The sequence below is a fragment of the Caloenas nicobarica genome, chromosome 3 (assembly GCF_036013445.1).
Source record: "Caloenas nicobarica isolate bCalNic1 chromosome 3, bCalNic1.hap1, whole genome shotgun sequence".
Lineage (NCBI taxonomy): Eukaryota > Metazoa > Chordata > Aves > Columbiformes > Columbidae > Caloenas > Caloenas nicobarica.
In genome coordinates this window covers 71,662,610-71,682,943 of record NC_088247.1, presented here as the reverse complement: position 1 = coordinate 71,682,943, position 20,334 = coordinate 71,662,610, and the positions used below count along the sequence as shown (strand labels likewise).

The 20,334-nt window shown below is 45.3% G+C and overlaps 1 protein-coding gene across 1 annotated transcript in view; it reads right to left on the bottom strand.

Annotated features, from left to right (window-relative positions):
* The window catches only part of SLC22A3 (solute carrier family 22 member 3), a 30,340-nt gene extending 11,166 nt beyond the window's left edge, over positions 1 to 19,174 (bottom strand). Inside the window, exons 1-4 of the mRNA XM_065631327.1 lie at positions 18,761 to 19,174; positions 6,233 to 6,336; positions 3,789 to 3,943; positions 565 to 730 (exon numbers count right to left, since the gene is read on the bottom strand). Of these exons, the coding sequence (XP_065487399.1) occupies positions 565 to 730; positions 3,789 to 3,943; positions 6,233 to 6,336; positions 18,761 to 19,174 (839 nt within the window). The remainder of the gene's footprint in view (positions 1 to 564; positions 731 to 3,788; positions 3,944 to 6,232; positions 6,337 to 18,760) is intronic.
* Between the last annotated feature and the right edge of the window lie 1,160 nt (positions 19,175 to 20,334).

The window sequence follows — 20,334 nt, the reverse complement described above, 5'->3', positions numbered from 1 at the left end:
AGCCTGGGGTTCAGATGATTCACCATTTAAAAGTTCACAACAGGCAATGTTGTGAACAATGTGCAGGAAGAGGGTCTGTGGATTAGATTCTTTGGATCTAGCCCATGGGATGGCTGCACTTCACTGGCACAGATTTCACCACAGCACAGTGCTCTGCTTTCTCATTAGCTGTACTGTCTAACGCATGGGACCTGTAGGGCAAGTTCCGACTTGAACTAAGTACGTAATTAGAGATGAAGGTGGAGTCTCATGGCTGATGGGAAATGCAGACTTTGGTCAAGTTAACCAGATAAACAGCAAGCCCTGGGCTGAGCAGGAGCAGAGCAGGGTTCTGTGAACGGGCAGCTGTGGCTGACAAGAGAGGCAAAACCTGGGCAGAAAAAGGAAAGTAATGGATGTCTGCAATTTGCTAAAAAGAATTAAAAATCCAAAATCGACAATATGCAAATATCTTCTTCCCAACCTACAACATCTTGCACACTGGAGACTGGGCACCACAGAAGGAGTCTCAAGATGCTCAAATAGCAATAGCAATAATGACAAGAGCAATGACTGCAACGTTACCAGTAGTAGAGCAGGAAGAGGAAGTTGGGCAGTGAAATGACCAGCTGGATCCCCTGCCAGGTGGGAACCAAGTATGCAATTCCAGGGAGAATCATAATTCCCAGGGTGAAGAATATCTGAATCACGATCCCAACGATCCGCTGGTCCGAACCAACAATCTCTGTGACTGAGCACAAAGAAAGCCAAAATAAACAACACAGAAACAAACTGTACTCAAAAGAAAAATATTAGTGATGGAACATAAGGAAAGATAGTTGTATCTCAGATCACAAGTCTGTCTAGCCCAGCATCTTGTCTTCAGTGGTGTAAGCATATCACCCAGGCTGTCCAGGGCAAGCACAGGTGACACCACCTCATCAATTCACCCACTGTTCTTCAGCTAGAGGGGTTTCTGATTGCATGTTTACTAATGAATTAAATCTGGCCAGAACAGGGGTGTGAGTCAGCATCATGACCATGCTTAGTGGTAAATTGTTAGCACTCTCCCTGGCACAGTTTTGGCCCATGCCCCAGACTAGAGGATTCTCCTGGCAGTGGCTGCTCCCAGCAGCTAATATGGACAAGGCATCTGTGGGGAAGAGAGTTTAGCCATACCATGCTGGCTGCTCTGAGGGCTGAGATATGGGCCACAGTTTGTTTTATTGACCAGAACAAACATAGCCTTTGTTGGGATTTTTTTAATCCTTTGGAGGATTTTTTTTTTTATACTGTGATGTGCCTAATCACTTCTGAAAGCCATATTGCAGTCAATATCCCATGGCCATGAGATCCATAGTTGAGATGAGCAATGCATGAAGAAGTGTCTCTTGTTTGTTTCAAAACTGTCACCACTACCTAGCCTTCAAGGTAAAAGCAGAGGGTTTTACCTTGTTGGTTTCTGTTTGTTTGTTTGCTTGTTTATGTTTGGTTTTTGTTTGGGTTTTTTATTGTTTGTTTGGGTTTTTTTGTTTTGTTGGGTTTTTGTTTTGTTTGTTTGGGGTTTTTTACTGAAGGAGATACAATTTTACAAGTTACAGTGATTTGTTTCAGCTGTCAATGCACACAGATATGACACCATTACTATTTTTATTGACTATTCATCATGTCTGCATGGCTCAGGGGCAACTCAATGTAGCTGCTCAGCACTGGACCAGAAAGAGCTGAGTTGTATGTCAAAGCAAAGGGAGGTTCTTGGGGAAGCCTGTTGTGGTCCTGAAACACAGATCAGTCACTTGGGAGGTGTATTAATGGTAAGCATCCTAGTGCAACCAAACCAATGATCTGTATATGCCCCTTAAAAGATGTTACATTGGTAAATATTCTGGGTGACACTGGGACATAAGAGTAGATCCCTAAAGGGATTTAGATGGAATCACTCTTCTCACAAATTAAGCACCTTGCTTAGGGCTGCGGCAATACACTAACCCTCAGAATGATCTTTAAGTTCCCTTCCAACCCAAACTATTCTATAATTCTATGTCATAGCTCTGAACCTTTTCCTAAAGTCAGGCAGTCTGATCTGAGCATTGCAAAACATTTCTTTGTGTTAAAACTTGGCCATTAAAAGGAAGCCATGGGTCTGTCATAAAACATTTTGCTGGTTAGAGCCCTTGCCAGAGTTTTAGGATAAGATCTCAGTTTAAAACTGAGACATGTACTCAGAAGTGAAGGAAAAGCAGCTTCTGGCCCTCCTACTGGATCTTGGACTTGAGCTGCTCAGCAGTGTAACTTTGCCCAGAAAATTTAGGTGTTTCTGAGAGGCGATGCTGAGATGGCTAGCCGGGTGTTTGCTCACACATCACCACAGTGTTCCCAGGTCTCACCATAACTGTTTACATCTGGTTGCAATTCTGCTAATTTGTCTAAATTCCACTAGGAACTTTAACAAATTGTCACAGGCCTCACAGACTACAGCGATGGTACAAATTTTTGCACTACATAGTGATATTATCACTGTGTTTCGGATTATCACAGTAGATTACTGAATGGCTGCTTTTCTTTTTAAGTAAGTCTGACATCTCATCTCTAGTAGGATGCTTTCCTCAATGCTATGCTATTTCATGCTCTAGAGAGGAGTTTCCCTTTCTGGACCTGGCTGTCATTCAAGATATCACAACAATAAGCTTTTCTCGTGAAAAGGAAGCTTGCTATGCGAGGAGCTTCATTGCTGGACCATGACTATAACCTATCAAAAAGTCAGCATGCCTGCTGTTTTGATGCTATTTATAAAAAATCTTCCTTTCCTTATCCCTTTTCTGGAAAAAATAATCCTAATATGGACCCTAGTGTCCAGCCTGTCACTGAGCAAAGCCTTCCAGCTAAAGAATGAAGATCAGCCATCCAAGTGTCTGTCTTCCCACTGCAGAAAACCAGTTAATTCCTCTGAGCACTTGCAGAAGTTACTCAGGCTCTGCCAAAATTAACTATGTCTCTGTTTATGTATCGGGCTTATTTGGGACTTGCTCTGTAGATTTTGATCCTCTTGGTGATCTTCTAGGTAATAAGAAAACCTTTTTATCTACACATTCCACTCCTCCACCTTTTAATTATTTATGTTAATCCCTTCCTATTGGAGTGCATAGATTAGACAGCCATAACAGTTCTCAGATAACATCAACAGAAAAAGTTGCATTGGTGCTGAATTGCCTATGGCCAGCTGCTCACAGATGTATTTGAGTATCACAGTGATGGGTACGAAAGGACAGCCTGGACAGTTCTGAATGGCATGTCACTCTTTTTAGTCTGCCCTCATGCATTACTTCTTCCTTGCTCTTCTTCATGGGATCCTATGAAATCGGGCGGGCATATACATGATGCTCATTTCCATCCTATATCAGTACTGAATATCTGAAAGATTTTGCACTTGCTGCCATTCTCAGAGGCCACCTCTGTACCAGTAAATTAGCAGACATTGACAGGTACGGAAACGCTATAGTGTTTATCTGCTAGCAAGGTCCCCAGCACAGTCTGGACAAAGGCCAGTTACTGCTTCCCCAAACACTCAGTTCAGGCATGAGCCCAGACCATGGATGACGTCAAGTTACAATTTGCATGCAGGCACCTTGTCTTGGAGGACAAATGCATTAACTAGAATGGAGTTGGGTTATTCATTGTGTGCTGACCTCAGGGCTAGTGCTTTGTTCCCGAGAAAAACTATTATCAAGAGCAGATGTAGGCAGACTCTTTGTCCTCCAAAAATCCCTCACTTTTCCTAACCAGAAGAGAGAGAAGATAACAGCTCTCACCAATCACGTAGCACGTCATCCAGGTTCCCTTGCCAAACACGCCTTGGAGAAAACGGAAGATCAAAAATACAGTAAAGTTTGGTGCGAATGCCACTATGATACCACATATCCCAACCCCAAGACAGGAGAGCAGGTAGATGAGGATTCTGCCATATCTGTTGAAAAAGAAAAAGATAGTGAAAATCATTAAAAGACACAAAGGTTATTTTTTTCCTGGCATCTCATTTTAATGCTAGATCTGAAAGTGCCTTTTTCGAGACCAGCCTTGTTCCAAAGGAAGGCTGCCTGAATCTTTGTAGGGTTGGCCCTCGGGATATAGGACTCTTCCCTGTGGTAGTTATCACTGCCTTTATGTCACTAATTTTAAATCTGGTGATGTCCTATCCATGTTCCCTTTTGTTTTAGAAAACAGCTTTTCTTTTTGTATCTAACCTATAGCCCATGTGTTACAGTTCAGATTTCTGATCTAGTTGAAATAAGGACAACTTTTGTTGGGGATCTCTGTTTTCATGCATCAGTCTCCTAATAGTAAATACAGCCAGCTCTGTGAAAGTAAGTTATTTCTTCTTTAATTGCTTTCTTTGATTTTCCAATGTTATGTTCAGGTTCAGATCACTTGCTTTTGAAGTCTGCCTAATGTATTCATGAGTCCCATTTTCCAGCAAAAAGCATCATTATTAATAGATGTGCCCAGGTAAGCCGTAATTCCAATGAAAACCCAAAACACTCTAGCAAAAACTCCCTGTAGTTTCATGGCAACTATGTCCTTGGAATACAACTAGAATTTCCATTCTGTTCTCTTCTCCATTGTTATTGTTGCTGTTTTAAGAAGAAACTGTGGAAACTGATGTAGCTGTTTATCTTACCAAAAAGTATTTGAGAGTATATTTGTTTGTCCATTTTGCTCAAAAGCTTTCATGAGAAGAATTTATATTATATTATATGGGACAAAAATTAGGGTATTTTCAACCAGGTCTGTTCTTTTCAAAGCTGTCAAAGAGACAAGAGTCCACTGGTCTGGCTGCAGCACATTCGCCCAGTGCTATCAATTTACAACATCCACAGTTGCATGACAATTACATCATCCTTAATACACAAGTACTCCTAGATGTATTTTTTCATTTAATAATTAGCTGTAGCATCTCTGCTCTTACACAGTGCTAAGGTGCTAGTATCATAACTGTCCAGCCAGACACTGACCAGAGATATCTTAAGTTAGCGAGTGCCATCTTTTCTGTCCTACTTTTTTCATTATTACTATATCCTTGAAAAGATGAGGTTTTCCTTGAAAGTGCAAAATTTGTTATCTGAGACAACATTCCAGATAGTTCTGTAAGTATTCCTGAGTATGAAGGAATAATACTTTAAGTTATTATTAATATTATTACAGATACCAAAGAAAAATGAGGCAGAAAGTATTTTATGAACTGAAGAAATAGACCCTGCCATTGCAATCATCAGTGGTGGTCTCAGTCAATGCATGCGTTGACTTCTGTTAATTATCAGCACAAAACATAAACCAGGCTCCCTCCTTTACTCTAAGAGTGAGGCAGAGCTTATGGGAGCTCCCCGTTCCAGGGCAGGTTGGCTGCTCAAGCCTGAATATCACCCACACCTTTTCCTTGGTATTCATCCAGCTCTAATACAGTTGAGGACAGGCTGGAGGGAGCTATGACCTTGGTGGTAAGTGTGTGAACGGAGAGAGTTGCCATACTGAGTCCCTTCATTCTTTCCTCAAGTAACTGCTTTCTTCATCAGTGATGTCTATTAAACATCCTCCAGTAAACACCAGACCATAAACCTCCTCTGAATGCTTCCTTTTCATTTCTGTGTCCTTCTGCCCTTCCCGGGTCCAGATGTGCACAGAAAACATTGGAAACAACAAGAAAAGCTCTTTTCAAGACATTTTAATGTCCAAACAGGATGAGTAAGTAGTATTGCGCGAAGTTTCCAGACCAAAAGGAAGCAAAGACTACATTGTCTGGGTTTTGATAACCTGGTGTCCTAATTTTGGCTGGGATAGAGTTAATTTTCTTCCTAGTAGTTGGTATAGTGCTGTGTTTTTGATTTAGAATGAGAATAATTATACCCTGATGTTTTGGTTGTTGCTGAGCAGTCAAGGACCTTTCAGCTTCTCACACTGTGCCAGGTGCACAAGAAGCTGGGAGGAGGCACAGCCAGGACAGCTGATCCCAGCTGACCAAAGGGATATTCCATGCCATATGATGTCATGCTCAGTACATATTTTTGGGGAATCTGGCTGTTCAGATGTTCAGAGCAATGGCGTTTGTCTTCCCAAGTAACTGTTATGTGTGATGGAGCCTGGCTTTCCGGGAGATGGCTGAACATCTGCCTGTCCTCCAAAGTGTTGATGTATGCATATTGCAGGTGACACTACAAGTGATTTCACCTCTGCAAAAAGGACAGCAGCGCTTATACAGTACCTGTCTGCAGCATAGCCCAGGGTGAATGAGCCGGCCAGAAAGCCCAGACTGAGGATAGCCTGTGAGAGATCCAGCATCCAGGCATTGCCGCACACTAGGTTATACTGCGGGAAAAAGGGAGAGGCATAAACACCCCTGGTGGGTTATTCGTCATCCTCAAAACATTATAGAAACTGCATAGGGCCAGGCAGGAAGGGGGAAGGGGAAGGGGGAAGGGGAAAGGGAAAGGGAAAGGGAAAGGGAAGTTCAAATGTGCTTGTTCAACCACAAGCACCAGTCGGACAGGGAAGCGCAGCTATAGCAAGTGCTCTTCAAGCTGTCGTGAAGACAGAGGGAGAACTCCTCCTTGCCAAAAGGATTCTGTGTTTCATACATCAGTTGTCCAGATATGGAAAGTAAACTAAACACAAAGCTGTTAAATATGTTGCCAAGGCAAAGCCATGACTTTGTCTAGAGCAGAATAAGGCAGCGCAGCTATAGTCAGTGAAAACATTAGCTTATAGAAATAGTTTAATTCTTTTTCTTAGTGCCTTCTAGATAAAAGCAGAACCATGTGGTCTCTGAGGAAACTGAAAACAGATCTCAGATAACTTTCAGATACATTATATGTATTTTCTTGAGGGAGCTTCCCCAGACTTCTCTTTTCCTTATATTGTAGCAGCCATAACTCCCTAACATGATGTTACATTGGTGCATATCTGAAGAATTCATTAGCAAGGATGGAGATGGGGATGGGCAGGGATGAAGGGAGGAGGAAAGTGGGTGAGAGGAAGACAAAGAGACTAGGAATTAAAACTGAAATGAAACCAAAGCAGTTATCCAGACAGCATGCCATTGGAAATTACTTTAGAGATTCTCTGAGAACAAAGAAATACCAACTGCTGCCTGCCAAATTCTGCAGAATTTATGGGAGTTGGGAGGTTTTGGTCCATACCTGGGGTAACCTTAAGGACAATGTGGCTTCAGGACCAAGGGAAGCCACAGACTATAGCAGCTGCCACCATTTACCCTAGAGAGACCCTTTTGCCTTCAGACATGAGCTGTAAGAAATCTTTTTATCACTAGCAAGGTGCTGGTTGCTGAAGCACACACAGCGTGTCACATTCGTGCTCGCCAGCATGTGTACCACAATACTAGTGCTCAAACACTATGCTTGGATGGGGTAACCATGGGGTGGGTTAGAGAGAAGATTAACAGTCTCTTCTGCCACTCACAGTTCTCCAGACTCTGAAATTTAGTGCCACAAGCCCACGTTCGATCTTAGCCCATGTGCATGCTGTAATGTCAGCCTGGGACCGGGACTGGGATTTCGAAGGTGTTTGTGCAGGAGATACAGAGGGCACCCAGAACAGGATTTCACTGAGCCTGAATCTGGACCAGAAGCCATAAAGTAATACTCTTAAATGTTTATTTGTGTACCTAAAGAAGAAATCATTTATTTCAATATTCTGGACTCCACACAAGTGCCATCCACGCTAATATCTATGGGTTACTCTTCACTCTGAAAAATGACACTCCTCCGTTTTGGTTCCAGATAAACTATTAGCACTGTCACTGACAGTAACTACAGCAGAATCACTGTTGTTAGTTATGATGATTTTACTGGAAGTCCAGAATTTGGGTTTTTTTGTGACTTTTTGGGTTTTTTTGAAGCTGCCAGTCTGGGAAATCTGTGACTGAGATCTGCAATTTCCAGCTCTTGCAACTGTGAAGAAAAACTTGGCTAGTGACCTCTTAGTCCCCAACACAATAATGTCCCACCCCCACTGACTTTAAACAAAGTCATGGCTTTGATGTCAATCCCATTAATCCGGGGACTCTGACTGGCCACCTTTCAGTCAAGCCAGGCCATCAGAATCTGGCTTCCACTTCTGTAAATCTTAAGCAAGAGCTGCAGAAACCCCAGCTTCCTCTGAGATGAATAAAACCTGCTGTCAGCAATCATAGTTAAGAGCTATTGCAATGCTTTCCTAAAATAGCCTGGACATGGAGAAGCACTTTCAGACTTCAAATGTTTCTTAACCTATTGCTTCTTGAAACTATGACAACCCTGGCAAATAGTAACAAAAGATGCAGCTTTGGAAAGCAGAGTTTTTTCGTGAGAATGACCATTAAAAGAAGATTTTAGAAGGCAATGCAATTGACTGTGCTGATGGCAGAGGTTGAGGCTCTAAGAGGAGCATCTGCAGCCAACTACAATCCAGCTTACCAGAGGGCTAAAAACCAGCTGCAAGAAAACATCAGCTTCAAAAATGTGCTGCTGAAGTGCGACAGAGAAGGAAATAATCACACGGAGAGATAAGCAGAGAGGGCAAGCAGGAAGAGTGGCTTCACATGAGCTCAAGGAAACCTCTCTGACTTTGCCAGAGCTGTATTTAGCTAGATGCCTCACAGGACACACGCCTTGTGCAGGTCCCACAGACAGGGCCCACGCTGGACACAATGACGCTGCCATGTATGCACCATGGGGACCAACTGGACAGCTGCTGAACTTGTATATGCATAGAGAGGTATATACATTGCCTGGTCAGCAGGTCACTGGCACATCTTCTCTGGCCAGCTTGGCCTGAATTTCAGGTGCAGGTGAGACGTTCAGGTGCTGAATGTTGCTGATCAGCTGAGTTTTCGCACCATGGAGCAACAGTTCTCCCAGGACCTCAAAGCACAGCATAGACCTTTCACTCTCCTTGCCTGTCTCACCACATAGCTGCACCCTTCCCTGTGGGTTTTTAGCCAAACCAGTGCCAGCAGGAGAGACCCCACACTCTGCTGTGCAGGTGACAGCTCTAGTGAGAGCTCAGAGCCTGATGCCACAGGCTGTTTTACAAAATGTTCTGTTATTTCATGCCGTTTCTTACTGGTGGCTTCAGAGCTGGCTATGATGCGCTGGCTTTTCCCAGCACTTCCCAGCGATGGAGTGTGACAGAGGTCAGTCAGCTTCAGCCTGTCTCTGTGCTCCAGCTCTGAACACTGCTTGACACAAACCTTTGCACCATTATTTTTGGCTTCTAGCAGAGGCTGTGGAGTGACCCTGGGAGCACCATTCCCCAGAGAGGCGCCCTCACACCTCTCTCCTAGCAGTACCCAGGAATAACAGAGGTCTGAGCCCCTGGTCTGCAGGGTGAGTCATCTCCCAGTGAAGGTTAATATCACTCAGCACCTCATAAGTAGCGTGGATCTTTGACAGATCAAAACCTTGGAGAGAAATATCAGGCTGATTGATAGATCAGCAGGGAGGGCTTCAGACAGGACCAGGTTTAAGAGCCCTTCGTAGAATTACCCAAGTCAGAGAGCAAAACATTCTTTGACAGTTATGATTGCTCCTGAAGAACATGGTCACGAGCAAGGACTCCCTCTCAAAAGCCAAAACAACCAAGGAGAAAAAGGGGAAGGGAGTAAGAGTATTATTGCTTTGCTAGAAACAGCAATAGATTAGCACGAGAACAAAATTTAAATGGGCATGTAATAACAAAACCACTAAAGCAATGTCAAACTGAGATGATGCTTACACTGACATAAAATCTGTAAACATAAACACTGTAGATGACTTAAAATCCACTCACCCCTAATTTCAGTTGTTGATTTTGGAGGCCAAACCCCAGGTTTGTAACACCTATAAGGTGCATCAGGATTACAGCTCCCCTTGAGCTGACACATCAGGTTTCCCAAGACCCAGGAGGCTGTCCTGGCAGCCCAAGTGATGGCAAAGGGAGCACCAGGACATTTCCCGCCCTGCCGTGGGACAGTGCCAGCCTAATACCCTCAGTGCACTGCAGAACCGCTTTCCAGAGAAGGGATCCTGTGCTTGGAGGAGCTAAGGGGAAGCTACAAAGCTGCAAAGGCAGCAGAAGAGCTCAGGTGGTGGGTGGCTGTGCCGGCAGCGCTGGAGCTGTGCCCAGGCAATCAGCCAGCCTGCTCCCAGCTGCCAGGAGGGACCAGCCCCAGCATCCGCTGCCAGCATTGGCCTTTGGGGTTTATACTTTTGATCATTTTTCAAAGAGTATATTTATTTTTTAAAATAATTTAATCCCTCTTTACTACAAACAGGCAATGAACAAACTGTCATGAAAGAGGGATGAAGAACAAATGCATGCCAGAAAGAGAGAGGGGAAAATATCTTTACTGGAGAGGAGACTCTCATCTGAGCAGCAGTTTCAGATGAGTTAGGCAGCAGCTGAAACTAGCTTTTGGCTAACAATGCATTTTAAATATTCCGGGAAATAGGAAAATACAGAAAACTTCTAAAAAACTACAAGCTTTTTCTGAAGAGATTAGTGACAATATGCTAACCGTGCTTTCCCAAGTTAGTCCTGCACTTTGTTATTTTCTAAGTACTTAAATAACTTCTGATACAGATAAGCCTTCTCAGACCTTTTCTGTTTGCTTGACGTAGCACCTAGCATTTAAGTCATCTCCCTGGTAGTGTCTTGCTTTTCATTTGCAAACATAACCTTTAGAGGGGAATGTAACCTTTAAAAGAGAATTGCACACCCTGCAGAGATCGTTTTTTGATCCAAGCTGCCTGTCAGATCCACATCACCACTTCAGCTGTGACCTGGTTTGGTTGTGCCTGATAGTTGTCCCCATCTGCAACACTTGGAGGAAAAGCACCTGCATCTGTTCACCCAGGATTTCAGCTTGTCTCTGGTTAGCCAGTAGTCCTCCTATGTGACACTCCCCCGAAACATCTCTCATGTCCCTTCCTAGCAGGCTCCTCAAACAGGAGCAGAGTAGTGCCTCCTCTCTGTTTCTGAATGGTCATATGTCCATCCATGCATGGGCTGATGTTTATACTCCTACCACACAGGCTGCTCCTGTGCCCAGGCAGATGCATCCACATAGTGAGGAGCTCACCAACCAGGAGTACTTCCATGCAAATATCCGGTGGCATCAAGGAGAAGAAGAGCTATCCCTGTCAGTAACCATGTCCCACTGTGAGTAATAGGAGATCCCATTCCCTGAAAGCACACGTTCTTCTCATAACATACCAAAAGAATCCCAGAATATGGTCTTTAAATGTCGCAGACTATCCTTCCATGATCCCACTCGGTTTCCAAAATGGGTAACATTAGAGAAGTAAAAACTCTAGGGCTCTCTATCTGTCTAGACCACAGCTGTCTGACTTTGGTTTTCTTTTTTTTTCTCCCTGAATGTTCCAGTTTGGCACTTCAACGGAAAAAGAACTATAGCTCACACCAATTGAAAATAAGCCACAGAAGAGAAAAGAGATCACGAGCTCATTGCTGAGCATCACACAGCCCTTGGCAAGCAGGGACCCAGCAGAGGTTTCCTTTCAGAAGCATCACGTCTACAGCTGCAACAGCATACCTCTGCTGCTGCAAAATTTGGAACATATTCTGGAGAAACATTCAGGAGATGTTGATGAGGAGACCTTACTGTCCTGTCCTTCCTGTGCATTTGTAGGTGTTTCTGACCACAAACATTGTCCTTGCAGTGTATGTCTATGCCATGAAGTAAATATTTCTGCTTTCATTTGAATAAGCTCACCCAGGACGATATAGCAGAAAGGGAATGTCGTTATATCCTGTGTTCAGTCCCTTTCCTCCTTAGACTTTAAATTTAATGGCTAAAATATTTACTGCAGTGTGGGAGGAAGGATATGGAAAAGAGAAGGAAAGCCTTAAGGGTTTTTTGCCTATTTGTTGACCTGTATAGCACTGGCTACACCTAGATCCTGTTAAAACCTAGCTAGCCAGCTCCTCATTGCAATCATCAAGCAGGTGAACCAGCCCAGCTGGCTAGTTCAGCTCTCCAGTGAAGGGCACGTCCTCTTCCTCAGCATTGCCATGCTCCCTGCTAAGCCCCTCACTGCAGAAGGGCACGCACCCAGCACAACCCTGCAACTTGTCTCCACATTCAGTGCTGCGCTCACCGGCGTGATCTCTATCCGCTCTATGACAGAAAGTGTTGTGTGCCTGAACACAGCCTCCTTCTGTTTAGGGAGCTGACCAAAAAAGGTTGTGCTGCCCAAGTTGATAAACAATCTATATCTGCACTCCTTTCCTCTTAGCCTTGGCAATGAGCTGGCATCCTGGGCAGAAGTGGGTGCTGCCAACAGAGACAGGCAGCAGGAACCAGCTCCTTCAGGACACCCCCCACTGCAGCATCCTTAACAGACTGGGGAAAATCAGTCACACTCTGACAGCCTCGCGGTACAGGCAGACATACGCTCCTGCTTGGACATGCATCCCTGCAATGAATGTTTTCCTCCCACCAGAAGCTTGAACATCAATATGAAATCCCAGTGCAGATTTACAGTAGCAGTGGTGTGGCTGGAATGAACTGGGCTAGTGCACTTTGCAGCAGCAAACCACCTGAGTGATGTCTCTGGGAGAAGGAAGAGGTTTTGCACTGTTACCCTGTAGTTCATTAGTGGAGTAATCTCTGTAGAAAGGAGTGGAAACTGGCTGAGATGGGAACAGAAGAATCGTTCATACATAACTAATAGTTGGGAAACACGGGGGCTGTGGCAATTTCCCATTTCTTCACAGCTTTGGCAGAAGGCAAATGTTTTCCATTTTAGTTTGACATGCAAGCTGACCACAGACTTGTAATTCCTGGTAGTTGAGAGGCCTTTATGCACTGAGCAAGTCCCAAAACACTACAGAATACCTATCCCTGTAGAAATGCGTTGCTTTAAATGATAACATGTCTTTAAAACCTCCTCAAAATGTAGCAACTTAGAGTAGGAGTTTGGAAGCACTTTACCGTCTGTTACAATTGAATTTCAAAATGATGGATGAAACTTTTTGGTTGACAAGGAGATCTACAGTGACCCCTCAGCCCAATTACAACAGCATATTGAGAGTACACACATATATCTTAAGTGGCATTCATACAAGTGACTAAATGGAGGCTGGTTTACCCTTTCACTCCCAGTGACAAAAGGTTTAGGGCAATATTCATCATTTAAGGAAACCTGGGGAGATGCAGATTGTTGCTGCATGTTCCTTATTTTTTGCCAGGCAGCTCTTCTCCATCTGGCTTGTCCTCTGGGCTTTCAAACTGCTATCTTTCACACATCCTTACTGCAGCAAAACACCCACCCTGCAAGTGCATGCAATGGAAAGGGAGAAAACTACCTTTTGTTTTCTCTTTCTGACAAAGGTTCCGTCAAAGTGCTCAGGGACTAAGCAAGGACACTGTCCTCTCCATGTCTTGTTTCAAGCTGAGCACTTAACAGGACAGATGGAGCCAGCGTTTACCTGTCCCAGGGCACTGTGGCTCAAGACATGAGGAACAGCTTAGTTTTGAAAGTTTTGGAGGTTTCTCTCCTGTGCATGGCCCAAGGCCCAGCTGATACCTTTGCGTCCCTACCACTCAGATCACCTGGATTCACTGAGCCTTCTAGGACAGAAGACCTATTCTGTCCTTGTTTTTTTCTTATGTCTATCCATGTCCAAAGCAAGAGGGAGGTGGAGAAACTTACTGTCTCCTAAACGGGGGAGAACAGCAGCTGTCCTAAAAACAATAAGAAAAAACATGGCCCAAGCCCTTATCCAGTACCAGCTGGCTCGATAACAGTGACAGAAACACAGCCCCACTGGCGTAACCCATGCAAGGAACTGTTCCAGTTCCTCTCACACAGTGAAAGCTTAATTAGACCTTCATAAGAAATTCAGCAACTGCTGCTCCCTCTGCTCCTCTGTCTGCTCTTTTCCCCTTTCCCTCCAATACTTAATATTAATCTCACCATGATGGTGGAAATTAGACAGGGTACTGCCATGCCAATGACAACAATCACATTAGATCAAAACTTTGAGGGTGAATTGTGTTGCATATTGCCTTGGAGGAGGACAGCAAAAGGACCAGCTGTGCTTTCTCCACCCTGAGCCTGATTACCGTGTCATCTCCTGTTCTGAGGCACTGCAAAAACTATGAGACAAACATCATTGCTTTGCTTACAGGTTTCTCTGCAAATGCTAGCTGACTGTTCTTTTCTGAGACAGCTGGCAAGCAGAGGAGTAAGAAGATTTCTTTCCAGCAGGTGCAATAGGAAATGTTCAGATGATCATTTGTCCAGCTCAGACCTCACACTTGGGCAATAAATTGTTGCCGGGTCTCGAAATGACATCATCTATGACATGAAGGCTTGCTGCAGACAGGACATATTGGAACTGGTCCCTCCTGCTGAACTCCTGCCAAGAAAGGCTGCTAATAAGCTTAAAATATGCCAGCTGTGCTCTAACTGCTGATGACCATGTAGACTTCCCTCTTCCTTTCATCGCTACCAGAGGCCATTCGACCTGCAGACGCGACTGTAATTCACGCACATGCCTCTAGGAGTCATCAGCACCAAAAATGACAATAAAATGGCTACCGCTTTGCAAACTATCACCAGCTGCCTTTTTGCAGAGTGCTAGAATCTCTCCACTGGGACGAAAGTGCATAGTGCCAAAACCCAGAAGTATTAAAGGTCAGAGACTCAGTCTTTAGCACAGTTTCCTGGGGAAATTAGGTTTATTGACTTTGTATATCCTGGGTATGTTTGTTCCTCACAAGGCTCACCTGGCAGGAGGTGGTGGGCAACACGCTTCCTACTTCAAATGTTACAGGGTGCAGGGAGTGACCTGGGCTCCCTTCCAGACCCCCAGGCAAGAGCATGAGGCTGTAGCTGCCCCGGTCCACTGCAGCCCCCTGGCACCCCAACTCTTCTTTCTTCTCCATCTGCTGCACAGAAGGGCTGTCCTTTCCTGCCCTCTTCACACTGTAAGAGGTGCTGCCATCACCAGCCTTCCCTCCCAAGCAGCATCAGCCACCTGCTATGACCGGTATCATTTCAGATGGTATCAGCTGGCATGAGCCAGGAATGGATTTAGCTTGATAATTATGCCCTCAGCCTCCATCTCCAGGCAAAATCTGAGAAGCCACTGGGTTCCTGTCCCACTGCTGACGCACGCAGCTGCATCTTCCAGTTTCACAGAGAGCTGAGCAAGACGCGCTCAGTTAAACAGGAGCAGATTGCACTGAGCCAAGGTCCTCTGTGCAGATCCACCACCTGCGACACCATTGCGTCGGAGGGGTGGCTGCCAAGTTTTACACATAGTGGAGGACATTGCTGATATCACGAAACCTTTACATCATCTCATCTCTGGTTTGCTCAGCTCTAATTCGAGCACCACAGTGCCGGGCTGTGTGTACAGCACCAGTGGACAACTCCTGCTCTGATGTGGATTGCCCTCATGGAAAAGCCCGACCTAAAGCAACAGAGCACAGAGACCCTTAAGTATGTCATTCCAGAAGTAGAGACCTCCTCTCAGAGCCCATTAGATATCAAAAGAAAATTTTAAAAGGGAAACTTTAGCAGTGCTCTGTCACCTGTTACTAGACCAAGCTAACTGGCTTTGCCATGTGTTGCTTCTGTGGTGATTTCTTAATAGATTTTCCTCTTCTACTCAAATCCTGGAGGAGAAAAGCCCTGGTATGTTCTCCCAGCACCCTGCTGTACCCCAGCACTGAGACTCAGGAGTCCCACAGTAGCAGATGATGCAGCAAGCACCTCAGGTACTGCTTGAAAGGCAGTGGGTGCTTTTTATCAGTCCACATTCCCCCTTTTTCCTCTGCTTCCTTCTGCTGATGCTACTGTGAACATCTTTGCGAAAGGTAGATATCTAAGATGAGAGAATGGCCAGCAAGCAGCATGCTCCAGTCATCCACAAACCAGAGCAATGAAGTCAAGTTCTGCAATACCCTCCATTTTACAACTCCTCCTAAATCAGTCCCTCCAGCCATATGATTTAGTTTCTTTAAGGTGCTCAGAACTGATGGCATCAGCCTGTGGTTTGGCTGCCAGACTTGCTCTATGATATGACGTCTTTTCCCAACAAAGGCCTTACATGCCTGCATTTATCCTCCACCTACCCCATCACACTGGAGCCCCACACCGGATCTGCCCTTGCCATAAGCCTAGAAGAACCCCTTCAGTATCCTAATTTCCTCCCGGGTCCCTCTTTCTCCCTGACCACATGTCCTTCAGATTGTCGTATAACTCATCCTTTTAACTTTGTGCCCCTGGTCACTTCCACAGCTGATTCAGCCAGACCTAAAGAAACAGAAATTTTAAGATAGTTGAAAGAAACAGAAACATTTCTACACACATGAACAAAATGAAGCATTTACAAGTAGATACATGAGAAAATACATCTTTGGTGAGCTGATTAAACAGAGCACAAATCTGCTTAAATTGAGTTATGATTCGTTAGAGCCTCAGCTAAGTGGAAAGAGACTAAATTAAATCTGGGATTTAAATAGCCTTTGCTGGACACATAACGCATTAAAAGATATCAAGCTCCTTTTAATAGCTGATCTCAAAGCAAATGAGCCAGGGTGTGCATGCCACAAGCTTCCTTTTTAGATGAAGAAAACAAACCTCGTGGGATGTGATTTATCTGGCAAATGTTGCAAAACTGGGAACAAGACCCAAGAGCCGCAGGTCACAGCTGAACACCCCCTGGCTGAGGTGCCCCTGGCCAGCCAGAGTCCCTGTAGGAGCTGCAGTGACACTGATGATGGGACCTGCTGCTGCAGCACAGGCGGCAGACAGTCCCAGCTTGTTGCTACATGCAGACTGTTTCTCTCTGGCTTATGCAGACTGTTGCTCCCTGGTTTTCACAATGTGCACCTTTGGGAGCACAAGTGGGGAGTGCTTTCCCCAAGCATCCCTTCATCCCTTCTCCTTCCCCTGGCCTTGGAGGGTCTCCCCAGGAGAACAAGGGAACAAAGTGTAGATGAATGAAGTGTTTGCCAGAGAATATTGAACCTTTCACTCCCATTTATTGCTGCAACACAAACAAACACTGGTTTCATTTTCTCTTAGATGTACCCAGTGGCTTAGTGCTCCTGGAAAATCACGGTGGCTTTGCTAGATACACAAACTGCTGCCGTAAACAGACTCTGAGCACAATCTTCTGGACACAATTTATATGCTTTCACCTACAGCAAGTTTGAAGGGAGAAAGAAAAAAAAAAAAACAAAGCGGGGGGGTGGAACAACAAGAGAAAAGGAATCTCTATTTTATTTTTAAGCTCTATGGAGAATGGCTTGCACAGATTGCCCACATAAAAGACACCATTATCTAACCCCTTGCAGTCCCTCAGCAGAGGTACGTCGGGGGTAGCGGCACAACCTTCTGCCATAGCTGCTTCCCACAGGTTGCTCCAGAGACAGACTGAGGCTCCTGGACAGCATTTGTCTTCCTGCCCACCCAGCCATGGCTGCCAGTGCCAACTCAGGCAGAGATACAACATTCCCAGGGCCCAAAGTTTGACAGCAGCTTCCTGCATGTCACTTGCAGACCTCCAAGCAGCCTTGATTTCAGCAATCACATGCAAAAGCCAGTTCTGAAGATTTGTTCCAGGGCAGCCAGGTGCTCTGATTTATCTTCTCCTGGGCATAGATCTTGGCTAAACCTGCTCAGGTCAGGTGCCATGCTCAGGGTACAAAGCTGCTGCTCTGAAAAGCCTGAAGCCTGCAAGCAGATCCAGCAGTTCCAGCTGGATGGGGGAAGGATGGCGAATTTAAAGGCTGGGATAGGCGCAGCTTTTCAGGTCAGGGCTTGCTTAGGGCTTCACCTGCTGTGCCCTGCTCCATGTTTCAGAGGGCACAGCTCCAGTGCAAGCACCTGGTTAAATACCACAGTGGGACGCTCATGAGACAGGCAGGAGCCAGAGCCCGTGGCTGTGTTGACACATTTTGCAGTGCACCTTGATGATTTCCTAGCCAACTCCTCTAAGCACACTTCGTATTTTTCTTCACTGCATTGGTGACAGTTACTGTCAGGATGACCTTAAAATACACACTTCTATTGTGCAGCCTGCATGCTAGAGCCAGGCCACAGCACATCCACAGCACAACTACAGATTACACAGAGGATCTCCTAGGAAAGCATCTTAAATGGCCTTTCACAGCCTCATTAAAAAGCCACTACATTTCCCAGCGCTTACCACTACTGGTGACAGCCTGTGGTTCTCTGACATTTCAGGAAAATTTTTCTTTACTAAGCGTAATTATTTCTGCTGACTCCTGTCAGATCTCAGAAGCACAGTCTGCTGCCAGTTTTTTTTACTACCTGCAGATGTAAATGTTCAGTACAGAGAATACAGGGAACAAATAGTATACAGTGACCCAAATCAGCAAGTGGTTTCAGTCAGCTACACTTGGGGTTTACACCACCGAAGCTGCTGGCCAAAACTGAGCACCAGAATCCTCAGCTGCAAGGATTTAACTCTTTATTTCAATCTGATACTCCTTTAGTGACAGAACCATCTCTGTGGGGGATGTTTGGCTTTGGGGAGCTACCCTTCAGATCAGCTCATCTTTCCCTGAAAGCTTGATGATGACACTTGGTCAAACTCATTGTTACAACTTGCTTGTGACTCAGAGTGAAACAAATCCAGAAAGGAAAACCAGCCACCAAAGCAACGACCCTTGCAGCAGCAATCCTATTTTATTGCCACAATCCTGCACCAGGATGAAAGCCACTGATTAGAGGAGGGGGGTTTTCCTTACCTCGCTGACGATGGACGAGTGGGGCTGTTTGTACACCCAGTTATTGTGACATGCAGCAAGTGGCAGGTTGCCCACGCTGCGATTCCTGTAGCGGGCGAGCGGGCTGGTGCAGCTGACGGAGGTGTCCCACACGATGTCCAGCCTCTCGCACTTTCCACTGGAGGACCCGTTCTCCAGGCGCAGGGGCAGTACCGTAAAGTTTTGTTCCTCTTCCAGTGTCCAGCCACATCGTTCACTTAATTCAGCTGCCCCAGGGATCCTGCACCAGTAGTTGTCCGGTGCTGGCCCAAGGAAAACCACGCTGGCAAACAGGAAAGAAAAAGTTATGCCTGTCTGGCAAAGGAGGAAAAAGACTCTCTTTTGAAATCTTCCAAACTCCCCTGCTTCCTTCAAAACCTCATCAAAAGATGGCATTATGTGAGGTGGTCTGTCCACTCAGAGCAGTCCAAGAGGTGGCAGAGTTTGTTTTCACACTTTGCCACAACTGCTGGTGCTTCCTATAAAGGTGACTGTCTCACCTCCCCTCGCTCCTGTCCTCTCATGTGCGCACAGACACACAGACACACAGACATGCAGGTGTGCAGCGCCGGTGACATGAGCGGGGCGGGAAGGGGGCAAAGCTGCCAGCAGACACGCAAGCGGGTGCCCAAGCGCGCACACACACACACATGCGGAGGCTCAGGGCATGTCAAGTGGCGTAGGGCTCACACACAGCTGGGGAGGAGTGCGATTTAAAGTGCACAAACACATCGTAGGAGAGGAGGGGCATCCATTTCCTATTCATCCCGAATGTTAAACAGATTATGTAATAAACCCAGTTAACTCTTTCAGGGTGGAGGAGCCACAAATGCCAGCTCACACCATGGCTGTGATGAATAAATAGGTGCAAGAAAAAGCAGAGAGTTAAACGGGAAAGAGTGCAGAAGCTGTTGCAAAACGCAGCAGTGAGGGATGCAGCCTCTCTGCAGGACGGCAGGGTCAGGAAGAAAGTTGTTTCAAAGAGAGTTATGAGGTCTTTCCTTCAGCAAATAGAAATGAATACTGGGACAATGTTTAGTTACTTCTCCAAAGCACTACTTCAGCACCTATACAGATCTAATTTGCAAGAGTCTTTCCTCTCTGTAGTGTAAATAAGCGAGTCTCATAAACTGCACCAGTCCAAAATCCAGGATATTTTTTTTAAGTTGGATCTACCCATTCAAGAAGGCTTTATTCTGACATTATTAATTCTAATTTCACAAATTCTTCCCAATATTTAGAAGAGAAATGACCAGGTTCTCTTACTCAAAAATGAATGGAAAACAAGTTATTTCACTTTTCTCTTCAGCTGTTTGTTTGTGTGGGGGAAGAAGGGAAGGGGGAGGCAAGACTGGATTGCATTTTGTATGCGCATAAGCACATCTTGTGCACAACTCCCTGAATCAAATCAGATATGCAATGGTATGTGTTTTGCACTTTGTTCAGGATCATGAAGTCCATGGCCACTCTCTTCTCCTGTGAGAAGGAGCACAGGGGCAGCACCTATCAAGTATGTCTCCTGCAATCTCTTGTCTCTGGTTACCTACAGCTTGGAC